This window comes from Zophobas morio, unplaced genomic scaffold, assembly GCF_036711695.1.
Source record: "Zophobas morio isolate AGI-343-1 ecotype UQ-CSIRO unplaced genomic scaffold, CSIRO_AGI_Zmor_V1 ptg000014l, whole genome shotgun sequence".
NCBI lineage: Eukaryota > Metazoa > Arthropoda > Insecta > Coleoptera > Tenebrionidae > Zophobas > Zophobas morio.
The window spans coordinates 10,383,583-10,409,858 of NW_026972119.1; the positions used below are offsets into that span (position 1 = coordinate 10,383,583).

Below are 26,276 nucleotides of genomic sequence, written 5' to 3' on the forward strand. Positions count from 1 at the left end.
TATGAATTTTTCTGCGAGATGTTTGTATATTGTAAGTCTTTTGTTATATAGTCTAAGTTTCTGTATTATTATATTGTTTCTATCATTTAAGAACACATAATATTGTATCTAATTAATTTCAATGTTCTTATAATTGCTGTCTCCAAAAGCAAAATAAATAATGGTATAGGTACCATATTAGGGAATTCTTCATCTGAAAATTGGATTGTATGGTAAAAAATAGTTTACAAAAAAAAACACACACACAAATGGAGAAAATTATGTGTTGTTTACGATAAAACACACCTGTAATATTCCTGATTTTTTACTTAATAAAACAATAAAAAAAGCAGGATTATACTACATTTTTTATTTAAAGAGAACACAAATACAGGTTCATGTCTTATTTTTGATTTGATTATGGTTAAATTTTGTTATTGTAATTTTACATAACAACAAAGCTGAAAGAATTAAGACACACATGTTTCTGTTTCATAGGAACTGGGAGATGAATGTTTCCAGTTGTGAACCAATATCGCCTTTCTCGGTTTGGGTACTTTCGGTAGTCCGCAGGCGACGGACATTACTTTTGTCCTCATGTCTAGCTTATCAGAATCGGAATCACCACCACATTGATTAGATTACATATGTTACTAACAAAATGTTGCTTTCAACCTGTGTTATACTTATTTTCGGTTTGCTGGAGTTCACTTTGATCTTTTATTTGGTTTGTCTCATGGGAGCACTAAAACTGGATGATAGTTGTTGTAACGACCTGTTTTTCTGTTCTTGGAACAATTAAAAAAATGCACTTTTACGTGTTTTCACAGTATGAACACAAGGAGTGTTGTTAACTTGGAATACATTGCTACAATAGTATAGTCCACGAGTTAGTGACAAATTTATTTTATACATTTCAGTACTCATGAAAATTAATGAAGGAAGTCTTGATACCTACTCAGTAAGGAAAAAGAAGAGACGGGATATAAAGTGTTCCAATTGATATAGGGTTTATCTTCTGAAGATGAGTGAAGAAACTATATTGAACTTCAAGTATATAGTTAAAAGTAGGTATATTTGTCCGATGAATAAGTCCAAATGCCAGAACAAAATTTCCAATCTTTTTTATTAATTTTAGGAAATTTTGGAGGGAAATAATACGTCAGTTTTATAAAACGTTTAATATTGGTTAACGATTGTAAAATGTGATAATAGTGTGAATCAATCCATCAGGACAATTGTCAGAAAATAAATATGAGTAATGATTACTCGTCGAAAAATTCTTTGCAATATTGTGGTTAACATTTTATTCCTTTGGAATACAAAGTGTCTGTTGGAATATCCAAAAAGATACTGATCAGCGCTGCACTAACAAAAGCACCATTTATATAAAACGTGCTCTTCCATATGATTCACCCTTACCATTCATAAAGATCATTGCATTTATTGAAATTGCTAAATTAGTGACTATTTATGATGAAATGGTGCAGGTTTAGACTATATTTTACGAAAGATATAACGAACATTTCTTAAAAAATGTAAAAAGACTTTTTTACTAGCGAGGTGTTAGTTTAAGCTGAGTTCCTGTAATTAAATATCTTTTGGACACATAATTATGTAGCACATTTTTTTTATATAATTTTCATCAGAAACAACTGTTTACATTACGTTAATACATTACTTTTGTTTACAACAGGCAATTATTTTACCCAAAAATGTTACAATAAATGTATATTGAATCAAATTCAAATTGAATGGGAAACGAATAAATAATGCAACTTCGAAAAACTATAAATTTTAGTTTTGAGATTTTTTTAAGGTAACCTGTATAAGTTAAAATAAAGCTATGTGTGGACTACAAATCAAGAAGCATGATATCCGTATGTTTTAAGTGAGTTTTCTACAACAAAATTATGTTATGACAGTCAATATTTGAGCAACGACATTTATATCAATTTGAGTAGGGGCAAAGTTAAATTTTGCGGTCCCCTATATTTAATAATAATAAAGATAGTTATCATAATTACAGCAACTTACCCAAAATAATATTCATGATTTGTTTTATTTTATAAAATAACATACTGATACACTTGTGGTGTATGAATGCGTGTTGTTTGAGTTTTCACCCTAGACATTCAAATTTTTGAAAACAAAAATCAAAACGCTTTGAAATCTTGTGAACATTTTAAGGTTATTGTAGTCATCAAAAACTTGATGATGCCATTTCAAAATTTGGCCAAATAAGTCATCTCTGAAATATCCAAAAATATTATCACTCTATAACTATGATTTAGTCTTTAGACGTACCTCTGTAATGACTCAAAAAAATTAAATGAAGGAATTAATTTTTTTTATTTGTAAAAAAGTTATTTATTAGAAAAATTACTAATACCTAATTATTTAGAAACATTTTACATGTAATAGTGCTACCTATATATCTAATTAAGGCATGTACTCAAAATTATGACGCTCAGCAATTGCGTTACATTTAATTTTCACTTCTTTATAAAGACCTTTCACCGTATTTTCTTGATCGACTTCCATGTCATATAAGTCATTCATCCTTTCACTACAAAATATCTGAACTGATCGGTATTTTTCACTCAAGTTCTTTGTATCAAGGTTATACAAAAAACTACTTAAATACGCGTCCAATTTTTCTTTCATTTTAACAAACTTTTTAAACTTTTTATCGATCTCCTGATTTTCTACTGCATCTAGCAAAGAATTCTTAATTTCAAATTCACTCCTGTCACCTCTAGTGTAATTTACTTTCACTTCGCTAACAGTATTAGACACTTTTTCTTCAGCTCTAGCTGTTAGTATCCCATTGTTGTCAATGTCCAAGGTAAAAATTATACTTCGTTCTCTGGGAGGTGCCGGTGTTAAACCATCAACGAATAATTTTCCTAAATAACGATTTTTTCTGACATCTGTACGTTCGCCTTCGTATATTTCAAAAATACTGGAGGTATCACCTTCGTTTGTACACACTGTAGATGCTTTAGTCGGTATTTTTGTATTTCTTCTTATTACAAAGCTCATTTCTTCTCCGAAACTCCGATAACCTAGCGAAAGGGGAACAAGGTCCACCATTTCCAGTTGTTCAATATCCTGTTTTTTGCTGGTTGATAACATAGCGGCTTGCAAGGCTGCACCTTCAGCTACACACTCGTCAGGATTTACAAACTTATTTAATTGTTTACCTCCGAAATATTCTGAAATCATTTCTTGTATTTTGGGTATTCGAGTGGAGCCACCACACAATATTATCTCTTGAATCGACTCTTTAGAAATTTTTGAATCGACTAAACAGTTATGTAGAATGTCAATAGTTCTTTGGAGTAACTTATTGGCTTTCTCTTCAAAAAGTGTCCTCGGTAAAGTAATAATTATTTTGGTATGTTTAGGTACCACTCCATTTATAGTGACGACTGCTTCGTTAGCAGATGACAGTTCTTTCTTCGCTTCTTCGCACTTAATACGCAATCTCCTTTTATCATCTGGATCCATTTTTGCATGATAATCATAATCGTTCCGTAACACCTCGAAAATATAATCCAAAATGCAATTATCGAAATCGTGACCTCCTAGTTGAGTGTCCCCACCAACGCACAGTACTTCCACGGTACCAAGCTTTTTTTCAAGAACCGCAACGTCGAAAGTACCACCTCCTAAATCATAAACTAAAGAAATATGGCTTTCGGTTATATCATTCTCCAAATAGTAAGCTAAAGCCGCTGCTGTTGGTTCATTTAGAAGCTTAAGCACAGTGAACCCGGCATCTTTAGCTGCTGCTAAAGTGACCTCTCGTTGGGTAACGTTGAAGTAAGCCGGAACGGTTATGACAGCTTTGTTTACGGTTTGATTAAGTTTTGCTTCAGCATATCTTTTTAATTCTTGTAGGATTATTGTACACAGTTCTTGTGGAGTTTTCTTGATTGTTGTATTATTCTGCTTGAAAGAAATCACTGGACGGTTAGAGACGTCTGAAGATATTACAAAGGGAAAGTAATCCAGACTTTTTTGAATATAAGTGTCATCAAATTTTCTACCTACTAGCCGTTTGATTTCTACAAATGTCACCACGTATTAGAAATTATTCTAATTTCAGATTTGCTTACCATAAATTCCGTTTTCTGGTTTATGAACTGATATCGTCTTTGCATGTTCGCCAATGACAATACCACCTTGAGGTTGAAAGTAAATAAAAGATGGTGTAACTTTTCCTCCTCTTTCATTCTCTAAGATTCGTATTCTGCCTTTCGTATAAACAGAAACACACGAATTTGTGGTACCGAGATCAATTCCAATTGCTAAATCATCATCCATTCTGGAAATCTAAAACATTATATTAAAGTCTTCCCTATTTTGGAAAAGAAAGGATATTACAAGGCGTAAGAGATAGGTATACGCTAAAACAAAAAATGGTTACAATTCACACTTTATTTTTACGATCTATGTAGACTGATATCTAGATAAACCGATAGGTACGAGTAGTATAAGCAGATAAGATAACTTGGGTATTTAAAAAACTTATCTCCGTAAGTGGGTAGTGATAAATTATCTTCTCCAATAACTGTACATTCTTTTTTAAAATGCGTGATCTTAACCACCAGTATTTAATGAAATATTAATTATTATTGTGTGTTGCACTTTGAATTGGCAACATACAAAAGCCAGAAGCAATGCATTTTTACTTTCCGAGCGTACGCTAAAGAACTATTGTAATCGAGTCCATTGGGCTACCAGTTACCTTCATATTTTCTCGACGTGTCATAACCCTAAATGTACGAGTAACGAGTACGACTACGTCCGACCAAGCACCATTTTCTTGGACATATGGTGCTATTTATTTTTGGTTTGGTTGATTCCATAATTCTTTATTTGTGATTTTGTGTAGCCAGTATATATTCAAAATTTTCCTAAGATAAACTTCTGTATTTCCCTTAGTTGTGTTCCAAATTTCACATCCAGATAATACGTAATACGGTTTTTATATTAGTTTTAAAAAGGCTCAATTTCATGTTTGTAGGCAATGTTTGTAATTTGCAGATTTTATGTTATATACTAAAGTCTCCCTGTGCTTTTCCAATTCGTAGGGAAATATTTTTTTTATGTTTATTTCAAAATACTAGAGAGATAGCAAAAATTGCTAATTTCCTAGGTGTATTGTTTATCTTTGACATTTTTATTTTCTTGTTCTACCAGTTTGTAGTTTTTCTTTATATGTTTTTTTTTTGTCATTAGGCACAGGTCATCGGCGAATTCAATATTTTCAAAATGATTGAATCTGTTTAGTCTAACCCTACTTTTATTTCCAGTCCTCTTCAAAACATGTACAGTCATCATCATAGAAAGACAGTTGATGACAAGATGTACCCTTGTCGCACACCATTTTCAATTTCCGTTAAGTCCGCGCTGTGTAGGATTTGGGTACCATTACGACTTTAGTCACTGTTTGACATCGCCAATTTTTACATCTCGTTATATTTTCTTATTGAGTAATTTAGTCAATATTTTTGTGGAAATTTCAATATCACCCTTCTGAAGCTCCATCATGGTTCCATCTAGACCCGCTGCTTAATGTGGTTTTAGCGTTTTGATTCTCTTTCTTAGTTCTTCATTCGTAATTTTCCATTCTTGTATTTCTACTTCTTTGTTATGTTTTCTTTATTTTTGAGGTCGTGTTTTATCTATTGTTTGGAGAAAATCCCCTTAAAATCTGTCATGCATCTTTTCATAATTTCAGGGTCCGATTTCAAAATTTGCCCGTTTTTGTCTTTTATATGTGTATTTACTATTTTCTTCTTCAAACTTCTTTTCTTTCGGGTCGATCATTTTGTTATGCATTTTCTTCCTTTCCTCTATAATCCGCCAGGTGTCAGAACTCAACCAAGGCTTGATATTATTTTGTTTTAGTCCAGGAGTTTTCTTTGCTACTTTTTTCTGAAGACATTTTTATATTTCCTCCATGTTTGTTCTACCGAAGTAATTTTTTAAGTTCTTAATTTCTCTTTTGAGTTTCTTTTCGTATCCCTCTGTTACTTTTTCCGCTCTCAAAAGGTAAACAATTTATCGCCCTCTTTGCTACCTTTTCTTGGCTAGTGCAGCTAATTCTGGCTTGAAAATGGCTCTTAATTAATTAATACCTTTTTCTTAGCAATGGTTCAGGGATGGACTATCTTTTTCTGTGACGGATGCGTCGAACACGGGTCGTAACTTAGTTGTGGTACTTGATAATTTTACCGCATGACGATCAGGTAAATAGTGAACTGATGTACTAACCTCCTCGATTATACGTTCTTTCAACCAGTCTTGGCTAGGGTCAGGTTATCATGTAGTGGTTTCTGTTCCTGAATCCATGGCACTGAGACTTAGTATCTTCCATTCGGTTGTCTGTCTTCTGAAAATTATCAAGGATTTCTTGTTCGTGCTCTTGGCTAGATTTTCACTTTTCTGGATTCTCAATACCTAAAACATCAATGAGTCCATAAATCTCTCAATTTTGGTGTTGTTAACAAGTGACAGAGCGACAATGTTGCAAGATTTTTGTGCATCTGGAGGGGGACTGGCAACTTTACCCATCAGAGTCCAGTCTAGTTTAGTTTTCATGGCAACTAAACCGCATTTTAGAATATGTTGTTCACCACAGAAGAGTTTTCCTGCTAGATCTGCACTGATTAAGTTTTCGATAGGTGCTTGGCTTTTGTCGTTGATTTTGATGTTAAGGTTTTGGAATTCTTTCATCCATGGATCATTTCGTATACCCAAAACATTAGTACAAATCACTGATTGTCCCAAGGCTTCAAAACGACAAGTGTAACTTTTATCAGGATTTTCCAAATAGACACGATAGCAATTATGAGAAGTGACTTCAGATGAAAGACCTCCAAACAAAGCATGAGTAAGTTCTTCTGTTCTAAGGATTTCGTAACTCATTTCTTTGGCTGCTCCGTTGCTGATATAAGACCGATGTGATCCCGTGTCAATAATTGCTCTTACTGGACGTGTGATATCTTTGCCCTTTAAATTGACCACTAATGTCTGTACAAATCTATCATAATATGTAGCGTTATTTAGAGTGTTGCACAAGCCTTCTGTTTATGGAGCTTTTGAAGGTTCTCCATTTGACAACTTAGGAGACTTCGAACACATCAGGGTTACGTGTTTACCTTCACAGGACTGACACTTTAGTTTAGCAGCTGTTCTATATTTGACGACTATGTGTCCAAATTTATGGCAGGCATGACAACGTCCTTTTTCCGACAGGATTTTCTTTAATTCAGTAAGAGATTTCTTCTTAGCTTCTGGGCAGTCGGAGTTGTAGTGTGTTTCGTGGCAAAATAGGCATCGCAGTTTACTTGTGTTCTTCGTCAATAATCCAGTAACTGTAGGAACGTTTTCTGCAGAAACCTTGCGTCGGAATTCGTATCCAAAACCAGAAGCGGCCAGAGCTACTCGTTCTTCGCTTTCAACTTCTTCAGCATAGCTGAACAAGGGTCGGACTGCACACCTAGAGTCTCTAAAGATCGGAGTTGTGCTTCAGTTTGGTCATACAAAGAACTTAGCTTCGTCGATTTATTCACGTTGTTTAACACTAGTTGTAAAAGTTCACGTACGTAGAGAGTTATCTCCCATTGGTGAATAACTTTAAACAATTTGGTGTGCTCGTGATTTAGGAGTCGTTGCTTGTATCAAAAGTTCTCTTGATTAGGAAGCGCCTGATCTTCGTGAATTCTTCTAACTGACTCCAAAATGACAACCAGTCACGAATGTCACGACCAAATTTTCTAAATTCTATCTGAGGCTACTTTAGTTGGAGTTTAGGGCAACTTTGATGATGACATCTACTGATAAATTAACCTGCGTTTCCACTTTCATTTGTAGAACTGAGAATTTACAATGTACTTATCTAATTTTGTCATCTCAGAATCCAATTCGACACCTTCAGGGTCTTGATCAAGTAACAAGGCGAGATATCTCTGATCGAAGTGACTAATATTCTGCATTTTCTGTTCGAGGAGTTGTATATTGTTTCATACGTAACTCATGTCTATAGTTTCTTTAGTGCGAAGTTCATTCGTTGTATCGAAAATCTGCGTAAATCAGGTTCTGTGCAGATCCAGGGTTCTTATGATCTTCTCCATGTTTTGAATATTGTCACAAGAGCTCTATCAAAGAGCAAAAAGGCAATCCCACCGGGGTCTCCAAATGATATGAATTCGTAATCGCGACCTGTTATTACAATATTTCACTAGTAGAGCCTTGGAATAATGAAGACAAACTCCAGCCTACCATGAAGTCAGTTTTTGATGAGAGTACTTTAAGAAAAAACTACATAAACAAAGTGTTCCAAAAAACAAAGCAGGCTGTTCGTCAAATTATAGGCGATAATCTAATTTATTTTCATGTCGATGAAACAACCGATTCATGTGGACGTTATGTCTCAAATTTGTTGATTGGAACTTTGACGATTAAAAAAGGTGGCAAATAAGAAATTTATTTCCAATAGTAAGTGATCAAGTCAATAATGTTAAAAAAATTTTGTTAAATCAATTTTGACACTACAATTTTATCTAAATCCATTGCTCAATTTACCATTACCTCCACAACCTGTAACTAAGTGGGGAACATGGTTAAATGCAGTTGTATTTTATACCAAAAACTCCATTGCAATTAAGAATTTTGTTAATGAGCTGTCAGATGATGCGACCTCTGTTAAAGAATCTAAAATAATTTTAGCTAAAACAGAACTGCCATCTCAATTGGTATTTGTTTCAGCTAATTTTTTTCTAAAGTTATAGACACAATTTTAAAACTTGAATACAACAATTTACCACTGGCAGATTCTATTCATCTAGCAACAAATTGTTTTCAAAAACTGTCCAATGTTCAAGGTATAGTTTTGGAAATTTCATTCTACCCTATAAAATTTTATTGACAATAACGAGACGGACTGCAGTACAGTGGTAAGAAATATTTATGGCTCACACCAGTTCACCCGAATTTGCCAAAGAACATTTAGCAGGTGGTTGTACTCATAAAATAATGGTCATTTTCGTCCGTGAGTTACGATGGTCTCTATTTGAACCTGGATTATTTTGCTTTCTAACATCTAGGGATTACCGGCACGCGAGAACTTCAAGTTGTAAATATCTCTTGCTATTGTACTACTGTCCGTCTCGTTACGGCCAATAAAATTTTATAGGGTACAATGAAATTTCCAAAACTATAAAACAGAACAAGTTTTTCAGAAATTTAAGTCTGTTTTGGAAATAAATGTAGGTTTTAGTACAGTATCGCTTGTGAGTAAAATGAGAATTTGTAAACATAAATATAGATCCAGATATAATAGAGAATTTAGAAATTGCTCAAATAACCTATGTCGATGTAGAGAGATCGTTTTCAATGTTAAAACATGTGTTGTGTGACAAGTGCGAATCATTTCTAATGTAAAATTTTGAAAATCATTTAATAAACAATTGGTTTAATAAAAATTATAGCTAAGACACAAAAGCAGTATTTTTTGCATACTTAATTTAGTTATAATTTGAATTCTTATATTGCAAATAATGATTACAAGACCTGTACTTTAACAATAAATAATTAAAAATATCATTTTGTTTTATTAGACATATTCAAATAAAGTATTTGCATATGCATGTTATGCATATGTAGCTGCATATTTTAATTAAGTGGTGCATATTTTAATCAAAAATGTGTGCATATTATGCGCATGTTTGATGCATACAATCCGAGCTTTATATTATTAGGTATACAAAATGACCGGCAACTAAAATTAATTTTTTTGAAAAACTTTTTTATCGCGTAATTTTAGATGTAGCCTTAAAAATATCACTTCAAAGAAGACACACGAATTTCATTCCAAGAGTGATCGATTACAAATTATGTTGATCGCTCGATACCGTAATACTTTTTAATAAAAGTTATGCTACTGTTATATGATATAAACTGTAAACACCTTCCTACAATTTTGAGCACACACTTTTGGTAATCCGACCAGGATTTTCACTCCGTTATAAAATTTGTTGGTTTAACTTCACGAACCGAAAAATTGCTTCTGTGTTTGAGAGTGTTAATTTTTTCTGTTAATTTCAATCGAGGGCAAGTGTTGTGTTTTGTGTTAGCTGTGAAAGAAAAACAATCAGTGTGGGCGTCAGATCCTCCATGTAAATAACAGAAGAACGCGAAAACATCCTTTCTATTACGAGAGAAACAAGTTCAAAAACCATAGCAAAACTTGACCTAGACCTGCTGTCATGTCAGCGAAAGGAATGACGTAACTCTTCGTTGATGCTCATTCATAAACTAATAACATATTATATTGTACGTACGTTCGTAGACATAAATTGCCAGATTTTTCGTGACGTGGCGAATGGTATATGTTCATTAATCAAATTATAATTTAATGTCAAGTAAACAACGTTCCTGCGTGTACTTAGGTAATAATGTTTGCTCATTATTGGTCGAACCGGCCGCACGGAACACAAAATTGCAGCTATTCACGATGGACAAGCAACTAGTTGCATTATCTTTCGCATGTGTCCCATAACTCTATAGCGGAGCACGCATACGTAATTTGAGGTTTTCCCCGAAGTCACCTATTACAATTAAGCTTAATTGCAGAGCGGTAGTATATCAGATATAGGCGCTGTTTAATAGGTCGTTACGCCACCTGGACCTCAGAGATACATTCAGAATGAAGTGAGCGTTGCCACCACCGGAGCATAAGTCAGCCCACTATCGGTGTCACATCTTCGGTCGAGGTCTTCAGCTTCGGTATTGACTCTGTCTGCTCGATCGAATTCGATTTTGAAAAGTTTTGCTGGATCATCTCTGTAAATGCAGCTATTCAAGCACAATGATAATATTGAATAAACAAACGGGCTGATTCTTGCCTTGGGAAAATAGTGAATCCATTGAATGCCTCCCGCAACCCATGAATGTTTACCGTTGATGCTGAATAAACTCAAATGAAAGCTAAATACTGAAAGTGCCGGTTGTAATGCGGGTTGGAAAGCAGCATATTCAACGCAACGAGCCCAAATTCTTCTAATAATTGTAGAAGGAACAACATTTGGGTTAAACGTTAGAAAAAAAATTGAGACCTCTCTCTTTCTTTGACTGTGACCCCAAAACTTAAAAATTGGTTCAATTCCGTGTTCAATCAAAAGATTTGATGTAGTACATTTTGTAATTTGAACGTTTTTACAAATATTTTGTAGCAATAAAATTAATATGAGAAATAGAGTAGATCTTGATATTCAGATTTGCTATATAATTAGTATTATAGTTATACTCAAAACGGTATATTTGCAGCCACTAAAATTTTATTGGCCTGCAGCGGCTAGAATCCTGCACAAGGAACTGCCTTTAAAATTTCATTGTGCCGTTAATTGTTAAAAATTCGTATTTTACTACAACAAAAAATAAATAAAAAGTAGGATGATTATGTTTTGATACTTTGTAAACAATGTTAGCCATTTCTTCTCTCTGGGCGTCAATTTTAAACATTACAATACCTATATTTTTACAGAAGGTTAATCGGCACGGGTCATTTTAGAATTGTCACTTACCTCCTAATCATGTCATAAAATTTTATGGGTCACAAAAATAACGTTCTGAGTATAATGACTACTTTTGCCGCGTAACAAATTTGTTCCTAAAGAATCTTCTCGTTATTTCTGGTGTGTCGGCGTCAACATGTTTGAAATTTTATTTTTTTCTTGGTTATATAACCTCCTGTTCTCTAGTCTATTAGGGAATCTATTTAATTAGGGTTTTGACTATTTTTGACTTCCTGTTCACCTGTTCCTCTATAATCTCACTTTATTTGAAAATGTAAAAAAACTAAAGCTAATATACCTACTACTACTAGTAGCATTATTACACCACTTTTAATTTTTACGGAAATCACATCAACTTTTTCTTTTCAAACAGAAGTTCGTATATTTTTAAGTGATTTAAGTTTGGATTTTTTTTTGTTTTTCATTGGGACAGGAGTTGAAATGTAACTCTAATACTCAATTGTTTGAATAGGTGGAAGTCTGAAATTTGAAACACTAAATTAACACAAAAAACGATAAAAAATCAAAATAGCGTTATATCACCTTTAGTTTTTCCGAAAATGACATCAGCCTTATTTTTTCAAAGATAAGTGGGTTAAATAGAAACTTTTTTTAATTTTTCGGTGGGATCAAGAAAAATAGACGCTTTAAATTTTTTTAAATTTTAATTGCTGCATTTATAACAAAATTACATAACATTTCATAAAGTTATTGTTAAACCACTGATGAAAGAATGCGCACCTAAAAAACGTACCTCGCTTCAGTTAAAATAAAAAAGTTGATCTCATTTCCAGAAAAACCAGCTCAGCTCAACCGCATAATCATTTTTTAGTTTTGTCTTTTTTAATTGTATTATATGTATCTATTATACCTATATTAAACAACATAAATTACATACCATGTGCTGTAAATGCACTGAAAAAATGAAACAAATATTTTATTTAATTTACTTAAAAAATATAGGTCGTCTTATTTAAAAAGAAAGAAGAAGAAAGTTGAAGTAATTTCTTAAACAAGTATGTAAATAACTGAGACACTAAACTGTAGCAACCGGTAAAAATTATTTTATGAAGATCTAAGATCTATTTATTAAATTATAATATACAGGCTGTCCCAGTTATAATTCGGCCATGTTCTATCTTGAGAACGCATAGAGATATTAAACTTTTGTAGAAGCCATTGGTTTTAAGTTGAAGGAGAAAGCTTAATTTATTGTTGGATTGTTGGTTTAAAATATGGAATTGACTGATTGTTGATTCTTGGGTTATAATATTGTCGGATTGTTGATTAGTTGAATTATTGGGTTGTTAGACTGTTAGATTCGTTGAATTGTTGGATTGTTGATTTCTAGGATGCTCGGATCGTTGGAATTTTGGATCGTCGGATGGTCAGATCGTCAGTCATCGATTGTCGGATCGTCCGTCAGTCAACAGATCGTCGGATCGTTCAGTTTGGTCGTAAGACTATTTGGATTGTTGAATTGTTGGCTTGTTGAATTTTTGGATTTTTGGATTGCTGAATTCTTGGGTTCTTGGATTGATGGGCTTTTGGATCCTTGTATTGACTATTGGACTGTTGAAGTGTTGGATCGTTGGATTATTGGATTGATGGACTGATGGACTGTTGGATTGTTAGATTGTTGGATTGTTGGTTGTTGAATTGTTGAATTGTCTGATTCTTGGATTCTTGGACTTGGAGCTTCGATAGATTATTGTCCGATTGTCAGATCAAGGGATACTACAATTGTAAGATTGTTAGATTGTTGATTTATTCGATTATTGAAATTTTTTGATTGCTGGATTCTTAAGCTGTTGGATTCTTGGATTGTTAGATTATTAGTTTATTCGATTCCTATATTCTTGGACTCTTAGATCCTGGAATTCTTGAAATCTTGGATTCTTGTATAATTGAATTTTTGGATTCTTCGATTCTTCTGGTATTCATCGATTCTTCGATTCTTCGATTCTTCGATTCTTTGATTCTTCGATATTTCGATCCTATAATTCTTCGGTTTTTCGCTTCTTCGATTCTTCAATTCTTGGATTGTTAGATAGTTGGATTGTTGGATTATTGACTTGTTGGAATGTTGGATTATTTGGATTGTTGCATTGTTAGATTTTTGGTTTGTCCTATTGATGGATTGTTCGATTGTTGCGTTTTTGTTTTGATGGTTTGTTGGATTGTTGTATTGATGGTTTGTTGGATAGTTGGATTATTGGAATGTTGGATTGTTGAATTGCTGAATTGTTGGATTGATGGATTGTTGGATTTTTGGATTGTTGGATTGTTGGATTGTTGGATTGTTGGATTGTTGGATTGTTGGATTGTTGGATTGTTGGATTGTTGGATTGTTGAATTGTTGGATTGTTGGATTGTTGGATTGTTGGATTCTTGGATTATTGGATTATTAGATTGTTGCATTGTTGGAATGTTGGATTGTTGGTTTGATCGACTGTTTGACTGTTAGATTGTTGGATTATCGACTGTTGGATTGTTGAATTGTTGGATTCTTGGATTCTTGGACTTGTAGCTTCGATTGATTATTGGAAGATTGTCAGATCAACGGATCCTTCAAATGCAAGATTGTTGGATTGTTGATTTATTCGATTATTGAAATTTTTTGATTGCTGGAGTCTTAAACTGTTGGATTCTTGGATTGTTAGATTCTTAGTTTATTGGATTCCTATATTTTTGGGTTCTTGGATCCTTGAATTCTTGAAATCTTGGATTCTTGTATGATTGAATTTTTGGATTCTTCGATTCTTCGATTCTTCGATTCTTCGATTCTTCAATTCTTTGATTCTCCGATATTTCGATCCTATAATTCTTAGGTTTTTCGCTTCTTCGATTCACCAATTCTTGGATTGTTAGATAGTTGGATTGTTGGATTATTGACTTGTTGGAATGTTGGATTGTTTGGATTGTTGCATTGTTAGATTTTTGCATTACTCTACTGATGGATTGTTGGATTGTTGTTTTGATGGTTTGTTGGGTTGTTGTATTGATGGTTTGTTGGATAGTTGGATTGTTGGAATGTTGGATTGTTGAATTGCTGAATTGTTGGATTGTTGGATTGTTGGATTGTTGGATTGTTGAATTGTTGGATTATTGGATTATCGGATTATTGGATTATTGGATTGTTGGATTGTTGGATTGTTGGATTGTTGGAGTGTTGGATTGTTGGATTGTTGGATTCTTGGATTGTTGGATTGTTGGATTATTGGATTGTTGGAATGTTGGATTGTTGAATTATTGGAAGACTGGAATGTCGGACAGTCGCATTGTGGGATTGTTATAGTACTGGCCAAATTGTTGGACTGTCGGGTTTTTGAATTGCTAGAATGTTGGTTTCTTAGATTGTTGAATTTTTAGACTGTTAAATTCTTAGATTCTTTGACTATTGGATTCTTGATACTCAGATCTTGGGATTTTCGCATTCTTGGATTCTCGTAGTTTTGAATTTTAGGATTCTTATATTATTGGATTCTTGGATTTTTGGATTTTTGAATTCTTTGAATCCTGAAGTCTTAGATTCTTCGATTCTTCGATTCTTCGATCCTTCGATTCATCGATTTTTCGAGCTTTCGATTCTTGGATTGTTAGATAGTTGGATTGTTATACTGCTGGACTGTTGGATTGTTGAGTTGTTGAGTTGTTAGGATGTTGGATTATTGGATTGTTGGGATTGTTGGATTGCTGAATTGTTAGATTTTTGCATTTTGCACTGATGGATTGTTGGATTGTTGCATTGTTGTATTGATGGATTATTGGATTGTTGAACTCTTGGCATTTTAAACTGGTTTAATTATTTGATTTTTAGATCCTTGGATTTTTGGATTGTTGGATTGTTGGAATTTTGGATTTTTGAATTGTTGAATTGTTGGGTTGTTGGAATGTTGGATCGATGGATTTTTGAATTTTTGTATTGATATATTGTTGGAGTGTTGGATAGTTGCATTGTTGTATTGATGGATTGGTGGATTGTTGGATTGTTAGATTTTTGGAGTCTTAGACTGGCTGCATTGTTTGATTGTTAGATTCTTGGATTGTTATATTGTTGGATTGCTGGATTGTTGGAATTTTGGATTGTTCCATTGTTGAATTATTGGAATGGCGAATTATCGAATCGCTGGAAAGTCGGATTGTTGGATTGTTATAATGCTGGCTAAATTATTGTACTGTTGAATTTTTGTATTGTTAGAATGTGGATTTCTTATATTGTTGGAGTTTTAGTATGTGGAATTCTTAGATTCCGTGACTATTGGATTCTTGAATTCTAGTATTTTTGAATTCTGGGATGTTTATATTCTTGGATTCTTGGATTTTTGGATTTTTGAATTCTTGGATTTTTGGATTCTTGAATTCTTTGACTCTTGGATTTTTGAATTTTTGGATTCTTCGATTCTTCGATTCTTCGATTCTTCGATTCTTCGATTCTTTGATTCTTAGATTCTTCGGTTCTTCGATTTTTCGATTCTTCGATTCTCGGATTGTTAGACAGTTGGATTGTTGTGCTGTTGGACTGTTGGATTGTTGAGTTGTTGGAGTGTTGGATTATTGGATTGTTTGGATGGTTGAATTGCTGGATTGTTAGATTTTTGCATGATTGCACTGATAGATTGTTGGATTGTTGCATTGTTGTATTGATGATTATTGGATTGTTGCATTCTTGGCATTTTAGACTGGTTTAATGATTATGTTTTTAGATCCTTGGATTGTTCGATTGTTGGATTGTTGAATTGTTGTATTGATGGTTTGTTGGATAGTTGGATCGTTGGACTGTTGGATTGTTGGAATGTTGAATTGTTGGATTGTTGAATTGTTGGCATGTTGGATTGTTGGATTTTTGGAATCTTAGACAGGTTAGATTGTCAGATTCTTGGATTGTTCGATTGTTGGATTGTTGGATTATTGGATTGTTAGATTATCGGAATGTTGGATTATTGCATTGGTGGATTATTGGATTGTCAGACTGTTAAATTATTAGAACTGTCAAAATTTCAGATAATTAGACATTTCTGCTTATAGACCGTGAAATCGTCAACTAGTTAAATCATTAACTGATTAAATATGGTCACTGGCTGCAAACGACTTAAGAATTAATATCAATAAAATCTATCATAGAATACGAAACTTAATAAAATTCTATATCTAAATTTCTTTTTCTGAAATCTTTTGAACCAAATTTCTTCTGCAGATTGTATTTAAGATGTTGACAATCGTTTTGATGTATGGTTCACACGATCAACATGATTTTGAGCTAAAAATTGAATCAAATTGAGTTAAAAGAAAAATCGTAGAAAAGTTTTCATATATAATATAATGAGTGGTATGATTTTTTCCGACAAGCAACAGCTAGGAGTTAATTTGTCGAATAAATTTTGAAGAAAAAATCAGTCCACGAATTATGTTCAAGATGACAAACCAACAAGAAAATTTTTATTCGCGTGTGTAGTATAAATGGAGGAGATTTAGTTGGTCCAGTGAGTAACTATGTCTACCCAGCAGTCGAACAACAAAACAATAAAGCGGAAAATAAACAATAAAATCACATCGAACTTTATTTGTGCTTCTGATGGACTAATTTAATAATAACTAGTAAGTATGTGTGGAAGATTGAGAAATAAATTATAATAATTTGGCATACATTTCTTCGTTGAAAAATTGTACTTGGCAAGGCACGAGCATATTTTGTCGCTGAAATTTTTTTTAATGAATCCCATTGGCTGAATTTGAAACTATACTATACCGTTATATCATTGTTAAAAATTTGCGCGTTGGATTGTCCACTTAAAACTTCAACTAAACCGATAAAAAGACAAGATTTTAGAATAAATACGATTATGTTAACTAAGTAACGTAGCCTAAATGGTCGTTTTTTTAATGTGAAGAAATGTATAAATAATATTTCCTTGAGGTTTTTATTTGGTATCACTATATCGTCAAAATTTTGTCTATGATTCCTTAAATGATTTTTTGTAAATTCTGTTTGGTACGACGTGTTTTCTACCACAATGGTGTTTTTAAAATATTCTTTTTTGTATTTTAATGAAATTTCAACGAAAGGTTTTTCCTTAACAGTTAACAGTAATCACTTAGAAAAGACTTTCATTTAGCTTAAGCCATCATTATAATAACATATTTACCATCTGTCTCTGCCTTACTACATAGCATTGGTTGAAAGAAATCATACACATGCAAAAAATATTTCTTAAAAAAGCCACTTAAGTACAAGTACCTATGTCTCCTTGTTGTTGTCATTTCAGGAAACGCAAAAACACAACAAGGTTAATTTACAGAAAGTCGTCCTTTTTGTGCTCTGTTAAGATAATTGAGATGTTTCGCCCCGTTTGGTTTGCGAAATAATCATCCGCAAAAAATACCTCAACCAACATATTTATATTTAAAGCGCGAAATAACTTTCTGATTACTATTTAAAATTGCTTCATATATTCATAAACACAAACAAACAACATCCCCAGAAATAAAAACGCTGTCAAAGAATCTGCCTCCTTCTAAGCTTACTTGGTGAATCGTCGAAAATAAGAAAAAAATACACGAAAAACCCGGCCAAGTTCAGATGGAAGAGTTGTGTTCGTGCGGCGACGAAATAGTTATTAGGCACGGAAAATACGCGCACAGACGCAGATTTTCTTTATTTCGTCGTTTAATATAATTTATATACGAATAACGTGTTTTGATGTGGATGCAAATTGATACTTGACGGAGTAGCGAGCTGGCTGCGAAGACGTATTTATTTTCTCCACCAACACACAACACGGCCTCCACTACAGTAAAATAAAGCGAAGAGCCCCATCAAATCGGTAACACTGTAGCACGTCATGTTTGTTTTGGAAGCCGATGATGCTCTCGAGACAGTCACTCCCATAAAGCCATCAGGGCCGGTTTTGAGGAGACGTCACATTAATAAACACTTGGAACATGATCGCAGCAACCATTGGAAACTGTCATTCACGATTATGCAAATGCGCCCAGACAAGGCCGCCATTATTCCAGCAGCGGCGACTCGTTTTTCAGCGTTTATGGCGCCCTATACTATCTTTTATGGCGTGATATTACGGACGTTTTTAATCTGATAAGTGCAATGTTTTGTTACATAGGATGGTATCGACTGGTCAAGAAGAGTTGGCGTCGGGTCACCTCTGACAACAAAAGCGGACTTTGGTTCTCACTTGCCTTGATGGGCTGTCATTCGTAAATCTTATAGATATATATCGATACATGGTACACATAATGAAAGTTTTAGTAATTTTTTTCCACTGAAGTAGTTATAGTCAAACCTACTGTTTTTAATTTTACAATGCTTTCACTGCTTTCTTTTATTACTTTAAAACGGTATGCAAAATACACTAGAGCAGTTTTTACTTCCTTTTTTCCCATTACTAAATAATTCGGATTTTGGAATCGCTTGGGTGAAATCACATATGTAATAACCTGTTAAAAAATTTAAATTAATTGGAGGTTGAGATTGTTTACCAGTTTCTTGATAGAATCAAAATATTCGACTCTAGTTACCCAAGAGCTTGATTCTGATTCATTCAACCGGATAAATTTTTATTTTTAAAGAAATCTCTTGGCCTGGAAATTTGATGAGAAAAACTGCGGTCAAAATCTCAAGATCTCGCAGGGATCGAGAGATTTTGGTAGTTTTTGGAGCCAAATTGCTAAAAGGAAAATTGAACAAGTTTGCAAAATAAAAATTTTTCCGGCTCGAGTGTAACTCAATAAGATAATTTCATGACAACAGGTGTGAAAAATACAAAATTCAATCAAACACAAAAACAACGTTTTTAACAAATAAAAAGAACAATCGTTGAAAACACATTTACATAAGTTATTTTAGGACTTGAGCAGGAACCGGAAAGAATTATTAAAACATTATTTTGAGTTACTAATAAACTAGAGTATTCTTCGTGCCTTAAAAAGTCCGCATTGGATTTGCATTTACACGCTACACTGATCATTAGAGAGCGGATTTATAAGCACAAAAAAATTAAAAATAAGCGCTTAAATAAGCACAACATTTTCAATGGAAAAGTTTTATTTTAAGCAAAAAAGCATTAAATAAGCATAACACTTTCATTAAAAAAGTTTTATTTTAAGCAAAAAAACATTAAAAACATAATCATATTACAAATCAAAGAACACTTCTTAGAACTTTGGATAAAATATTATTACAATAATCCTAGACTTTATATTTTACACACGTATTTCAGTTTTCTTTAAAACAATTTATGATTGTAATATATTCCAAGTTGTCCACTGTAAAATTTTTTCGCCCATCATTTAAAATGTGTTTAAAAGTGGAGAATGTGCGTTCAACATCCACACTCGTTGTTGGCGCAAATTTGAATTTTGCAACTAATGTTGAATCTAACTCCAAATTTTCCACCTTCTGGCCTTGTAAAATACGAGCAACGTCGGAAAGAACACCGAAACCTGCATTTTTATTTAACACTTCGTCAAGTTTTTGCGTTTGCTTGTTGTTTAAATTCTTTCACTAAGTTTATGGCATCTACCAACAACATGTTGGGTTTTTCTAACTTTTCTATTACCTCACATACGAATTGATAATTGCTTCTTAGAAAAGCTAGATCTTGTCGCAAATCTTTGTTTTCCAAAATATTTATGCAATCTTTAATCGATTGAGAAGAATCTTCGCTAAACTCCGTAACTACTTCCTCAAATTCTTTGATATATTTGTCATAATAAAATGTGGTCTGTAACCATGTTCCCCACCTCGTTATAATCGGCTCTGGGGGCAATGGTATGTTTGGAAATTTTTCCTTAAAATGTTGCACTCTTAGTGGGGCTTTAACAAAAATCTTTTTACCATTTGCCACTAATTTATTAACAGTAAGAAAATGCAAACGTATTCCTTCAGCCACTCTGTTTAAACCGTGGGCAATGCAAGTAGAGTGAATTAAATTGGGGTACTATATTTTTAGATTATTCCCTGCTTTCAACATAAAACGAGCTGCATCCGAGATCATCAATAAAATTTTATTCGTCGGTACGGCATTTGGCAAAAATAGTGACGTAAGACTGTCATTTACAAATCTGGTAATCGTATTGCCATTTGTTTTATCTAACATTTTCAAAGTTACTACATACCCTCGACTAGGGAAATTTTCATTTAAGATTCCAACAATTAAACTTGCCACGTCTCTTCCACAACTATCGGTTGTTTCATCGACAGCGGACCATAAATAATTATCTCCAATGCGATGTTTCATTTCGTTGTAAACTTGCTGAAACACTGGGCCTACATAATTTTTTCGGAGAGTACTTTCAACCGGAATATGTCGATTGCAGTGTTTTTCAAGGAATTCTTGAAGAAGGTCTTTCTCCAATTTTTTAAAGGTATATTGGACTGGATCATCATTTTCATAAATCGAAATTAAACTGAAACTGCTCATCTTTTGTGGAAGTAGATGCAACAGATTCATGTATGGTCTGATGTTTAATTTTAGAAACTTCAAACATTTTCTTCCTTTCTACATGAAGAGTCGTTCTGACATGTTGCGTCACGTTATATTTTTTATCACTTTGAATCTAAAACAACGTACATATACAGGATTAACAAAGTAAAATAGATAAAAAAAAATAGTGGGCTTACGGTTTTCACACAAGCTCTGCAGAATATTTTGTTGTTTTCTAATTTTAATTCTGGAAAATCCCTTATCCACTCATTTGGCGTCGATTTTACATTCGGCATTCTTTTAAAATATTAGTAATATTATCAAAAAGAACTCAACATGTAACAAGGGAGAACCACGTATAACACTGTACTACGACAGATGCGATATACTGATGGTATGTGAAATAAACGGTTCATTTACTTAAAAGTTTCCATTAGAAAAATTTTAAGGAGTTGGGTACAATAATCATTTTTTCTAGAAAATCTTCAACGGTCTTGCCGCAAAATGCCGAAAAAGAACATCTGGTTAAAAGCTTTAATTCATTATCAACGGAAGTAAGGATTTAAAGTCATAAAATCTATGGAGTATTTTTCCAATCCTATAATAAAATTTTATTACCCAAACGATCGGAACCTATTCACAGAAAGGGTCTTGAGTAAGTGTACTTCAATGGTCAAGTCCAGGTAAAATGCATACGATACGATACGGCTAACTAGCAAGTATTTGTCAGGCCGGCATTTGAACAAAATATGCATTAAAGCTCATATTCTTCGAAAAAATCATTAAATAAGCATATAAGTTTTAATATGCATAAAATTGAAAAAAAAGCAAATAAGCATAAAAAAATGTGTCAAATGACTCCAAATTGTATCATAGTTACAGATACAGGGTGACTGCGAAATAAGTGCAAATATTTTAACCACGGCATCCCCCACCCTAGTAGAGCCGAGATATAGAAAAAACAAATTAAAAATCGAATGGGGCAAAACCCCCATGAACCACCCTCGATACGAAGGCACTGAGCCACCTTGTGAACAGAGTTGGAAAAACGTTCGAATAAAAACGACCTGAACACTTTCAGTTTCAATTAAAAGTAAAACCGACTTTTTGCTGCTTATCATTCGTTCATTCATTTACTCATTCATCGTTAAAGGTCAATGTGAAAGTTTTTTGGTAATTTTGATTCTGATGGATGTTTGGTCCTTGTCACAACGATTTTAGATTGTTTATTGGAACAGAAATAAGAGCAACTTAGAATCCTACTACCTTTTTACAAGAAATGTTGAAAATGTTGTCCTTGACTAGCAATACAGGCGTCAGACCGTCGCAAGAGGTTTGTTGATAGGTAAAAACCACTTTCACTCGTTGAAACTCTTCGATAATTTCTGGACACTGTTGATTTCCACAAACGAACTGTTTCATCCAACCGATACACATTTATCGAAAACCGTCTCCTTCAATCGTACTTGTTGACGAGCATGTGGAGTTTAATCGGACAAAAAGTGAGTTACGCAACGTGGACAATCAGCGGGCTCCAAACCCTTTACTTTGTCAACATGGTATGGATGTGGCCGTATTATTTTAATGTAGGATGCACTACAAACTGTGAAAATCCAACTTCTTCTTTCTGTCCTATCACGGCTACGATCGTGAGTTTGAAGTTGAAGGTACCATGATCTCGGAGTTGCTGTACCACTGATGCAAATGTTCGTCCACACCAATTACCATATCGACACAATCTGCATGGGAAAACTCCACCATAAACCGATTTCACCGACCGCTCGATGCTAACTGGCCCTTTTCGTGTTTTTCACGTTGCGATTAAAAAAGTGCCTGATAAAGTCACTTTTTTGGTTCTTAATCCGACTCGCTCTGTTCCATTCATTGTAGTAATTATGTAGGTCACAAAACAGTCCAGCGGCGCGTACAACAATTTACATTTAATTTCAAATAATTTTTTCTAGACACTGCTACTACTTAGGACTCTTAGGACCGTGAATTTTACCCAGTGACATAATCATATTGTGAGCTATTCCCCTTTTTTTTGCATGTATTTCGCAATCACCTTGTATAAAAAAGTTTTGAAGCGCTTACATTTTTCACAAAAAGCATTAAACCTTAAATCCGCTCTCTAGATATATATCGATACATAGTACACATACTTAACGAAAGTTTTATTAATTTTTTTTCCACTGAAGTAGTTATAGTCAAACCTACTGTTTTTAATTTTACAATGCTTTCACTGCTTTCTTTTATTACTTTAAAACGGTATGCAAAATACACTAGAGCAGTTTTTACTTCTTTTTTTCCCATTACTAATTCGGATTTTGGAATCGCTTGGGTGAAATCACATAATAACCTGTTAAAAAATTTAAATTAATTGTAGGTTGAGATTGTTTACCAGTTTCTTGATAGAATCAAAATATTCGACTCTAGTTACCCAAGAGCTTGATTCTGATTCATTTAACCGGATAAATCTTTATTTTTAAAGAAATCTCTTGGCCTGGCAATTTGATGAGAAAAACTGCGGTCAAAATCTCAAGATCTCGCAGGGACCGAGAGGTTTTGGTAGTTTTTGGAGCCAAATTGCTAAAAGGCAAATTGAACGAGTTTGCAAAATAAAAATTTTTCCGGCACGAGTGTAATTCAGTAAGATAACTTCATGACAACAGATGTGAAAAATACAAAATTCAATCAAACACAAAAACAACGTTTTTAACAAATAAAAAGAACAATCGTTGAAAACACATTTACTATAAGTTATTTTAGGACTTGAGCAGGAACCGGGAAGAATTATTAAAACATTATTTTGACTTACTGATGAACTAGAGTATTCTTCGTGCCTTAAAAAGTCTGCATTGGATTTGCATTTACACGCTACACTGATCATTAAAAAAATACCCTTTTGTTAAATAAGGGAATAGTGTTTCATAATATTACTATTCAATATGTGGAAACTAAAAGAGTAGAAATTCCATATACAGTACGCAAGGAATCTAATTCAAAGGTATTAATAGCAATCGCAATTACTTCCAGCACCCGGATATTGTCAGCGCGCCGTTTTGTCACAAGAAACGACTGCAATAAGCACATTAATAAATCTGCTCGCTATCAAACTGCAGTTATTCCGGTTCGCTGAATAAAGCGAATTTATAAAAGTGGCGACGTCCCAATGCGACGACGCCGTGACAAAACTACGCCATTCACGGTAAGACTTCATTAAAACACTTGACAATCTAATTTGAACAATTGGACAGCAATCCGATATAAACACACGGTAGGAGGCACTCGCTATCCGCTTCAACGTAATAATGATGAAACTTCAACACAATTTCACACTAGAATTGGTTTCAGACAATTAAAATTAATAGGTAATTCGGAGAACCTTAATGTAGATGGTCTCTTTGGCATCAGTGAGACCAACCGGAGAAGAAATAAACAAGACACTGCACCAAAACAAAAAGAAGCCAACTGGAAAATTGTGGTGTTGTTTTTGTTTAAACGGCTGGATCCAGGTGAGATATTTTCACTTTTATATATTGTAATGTTGGTAGCTGTAACCATTTTCTAAATCCGTTTTCTTCTTTTATTTTCGTCCTTCTAGTATCTGCATCTGTTATTAATTATATATATTGCTTCAATTCTTTGTTTCGATATGAGCATCATTTTCGCACGAACCAAGATTTGATTCCATAATTAGAAACTCTAACACTGCAATATGATTTCTAAAACTTCCAATTATTTTAAAATATTTACGTAATCTGCAAACAATTTAAATATAAAGGTAACACACACAAAATAATTTTAGGCATTCAAAATATACACGCCATAAAATTCAAACTGACAAAAGACGGAGTGAAAATTATAGCTATATAATGACCTACAGTGTCATTCGGACTGTGAGAGGTTTAAGAATGTAAGTTGACTGACTTGACACGATACTCTTATCCAACTATTTTTTCAGTCTTTAAGTGTTGTACATATTATTGAAATTTCCTTTTTTGGAAAGAATTTTACCATTTTTCCCCCTCGTGAACACAGGTCTTCTTTCTAAATTTTATTTTCGTACTTCCTTCCTAAGGCACCCTATTGCATATTTAGAGTGGGATATTACCGACGTTTTTAATCTGATAAGTGCAATGTTTTGTTACACGGGATAGTATCTTGTGCATGTGCGACTGCGAAATGGAAACCGTGAAGTAATATTACAGATACATTAAGTACGGTATGCGAAACCAAACTCGGGGGAACATCTGAGAAGATAATGTTATTCTCTTGGGGGGAGAACATCCACAAACCAAACCGAAAACTAATTGAGTTGTGTGTCTGTGTTGCAAACGCAGGCGGCCATGCTGATACTAAACAAATGCAAAGACATCCGCCCCAGCAAGACAAATCTTAATTATGACAATATCAAGCGGATTAAGCTTTGATAAAGTACAGCTTGAGAATGCTCGAGCATTCAAGAATGCGGAGAACTGCGGGATGCGACAGTGTCCTCTATGTCTTATTAAGCCACTAGACGCAAATAAAACGAATAACTTTGGACCAGGGAATAAAATAAGCTGTCACTACGTGTAGAGTATTTTTTTTGTGTGTGTTTAGGTCGCAGAGGCGTCTTGTTTAAAAAAACTTATGGAACTAGTGGTGTGTGCTTTGCAATTTCTTTCATTTTGTTTGGAATGTTGGTACTCAGCCCAAAGGTAACCCATAGATACCTTATTCAAATAGAGACAAATTTGTGGTAAACGAATTACATCTAAAATGTCTATAAATAATAGCCACATGGCTCCTATCAATTTTGCACACTAATATCATGTTAATTTATGCTAGACAGTGAAGACTACCGCGAGGTTAAAGGGGTAAATAGGACAAGTTAAATGTTTGATGGGACGTGTTTCAAATTTGTGAGGGGAGATTATTATTTGTTCATCAGTCTTTTTTTTTGACCGGTTTTGGATGTTTAGGCATATCAAGTTTCGTTCGTTTCGTACATTGTCAGGTGGAATGAAAAATGAAAAATAATACTTTCGATTCGCTCAAAATGTTGCAACTTTCACCAACTTAAGTGTCTTACTTTAACCACATTTGAAAATTATTTCAATATACATAATATCCCGTGTTAAAGTAATCGTCAATCCGTTCTTTATTATGTAATAATCTTTCTACTTGTAATTTGTATTTTATACCTATACATTTTTCCAGACGATTACGCAGTGTTTCGAAAAGATAGAAATTACAACTTTTTAAGTTTATCTAGAGA

General features: G+C 33.6%; 1 protein-coding gene across 1 annotated transcript; it reads right to left on the reverse strand.

Annotated features, from left to right (window-relative positions):
* Nucleotides 1-2,353: 2,353 nt before the first annotated feature.
* LOC135128973 (heat shock 70 kDa protein-like) lies at nucleotides 2,354-4,455 on the reverse strand. Its single transcript, XM_064056055.1, has 3 exons — nucleotides 4,372-4,455; nucleotides 4,104-4,320; nucleotides 2,354-4,052 (listed from the first exon to the last, which is right to left on the reverse strand). The coding sequence occupies exons 2-3, from the start codon at nucleotides 4,309-4,311 to the stop codon at nucleotides 2,422-2,424; spliced, it is 1,839 nt and encodes a 612-aa protein (XP_063912125.1). The 5' UTR covers nucleotides 4,312-4,320; nucleotides 4,372-4,455; the 3' UTR covers nucleotides 2,354-2,421.
* Between the last annotated feature and the right edge of the window lie 21,821 nt (nucleotides 4,456-26,276).

Bases quoted from the DNA above. Each gene is read 5' to 3' on its own strand.
- LOC135128973 (XM_064056055.1), bottom strand. From the start codon at position 4,311: ATGGATGATGATTTAGCAATTGGAATTGATCTCGGTACCACAAATTCG. The intron at 4,053-4,103 runs GTAAGCAAATCT...TGACATTTGTAG, and splicing joins ACCAGAAAACGGAATTTATG to AAATCAAACGGCTAGTAGGT.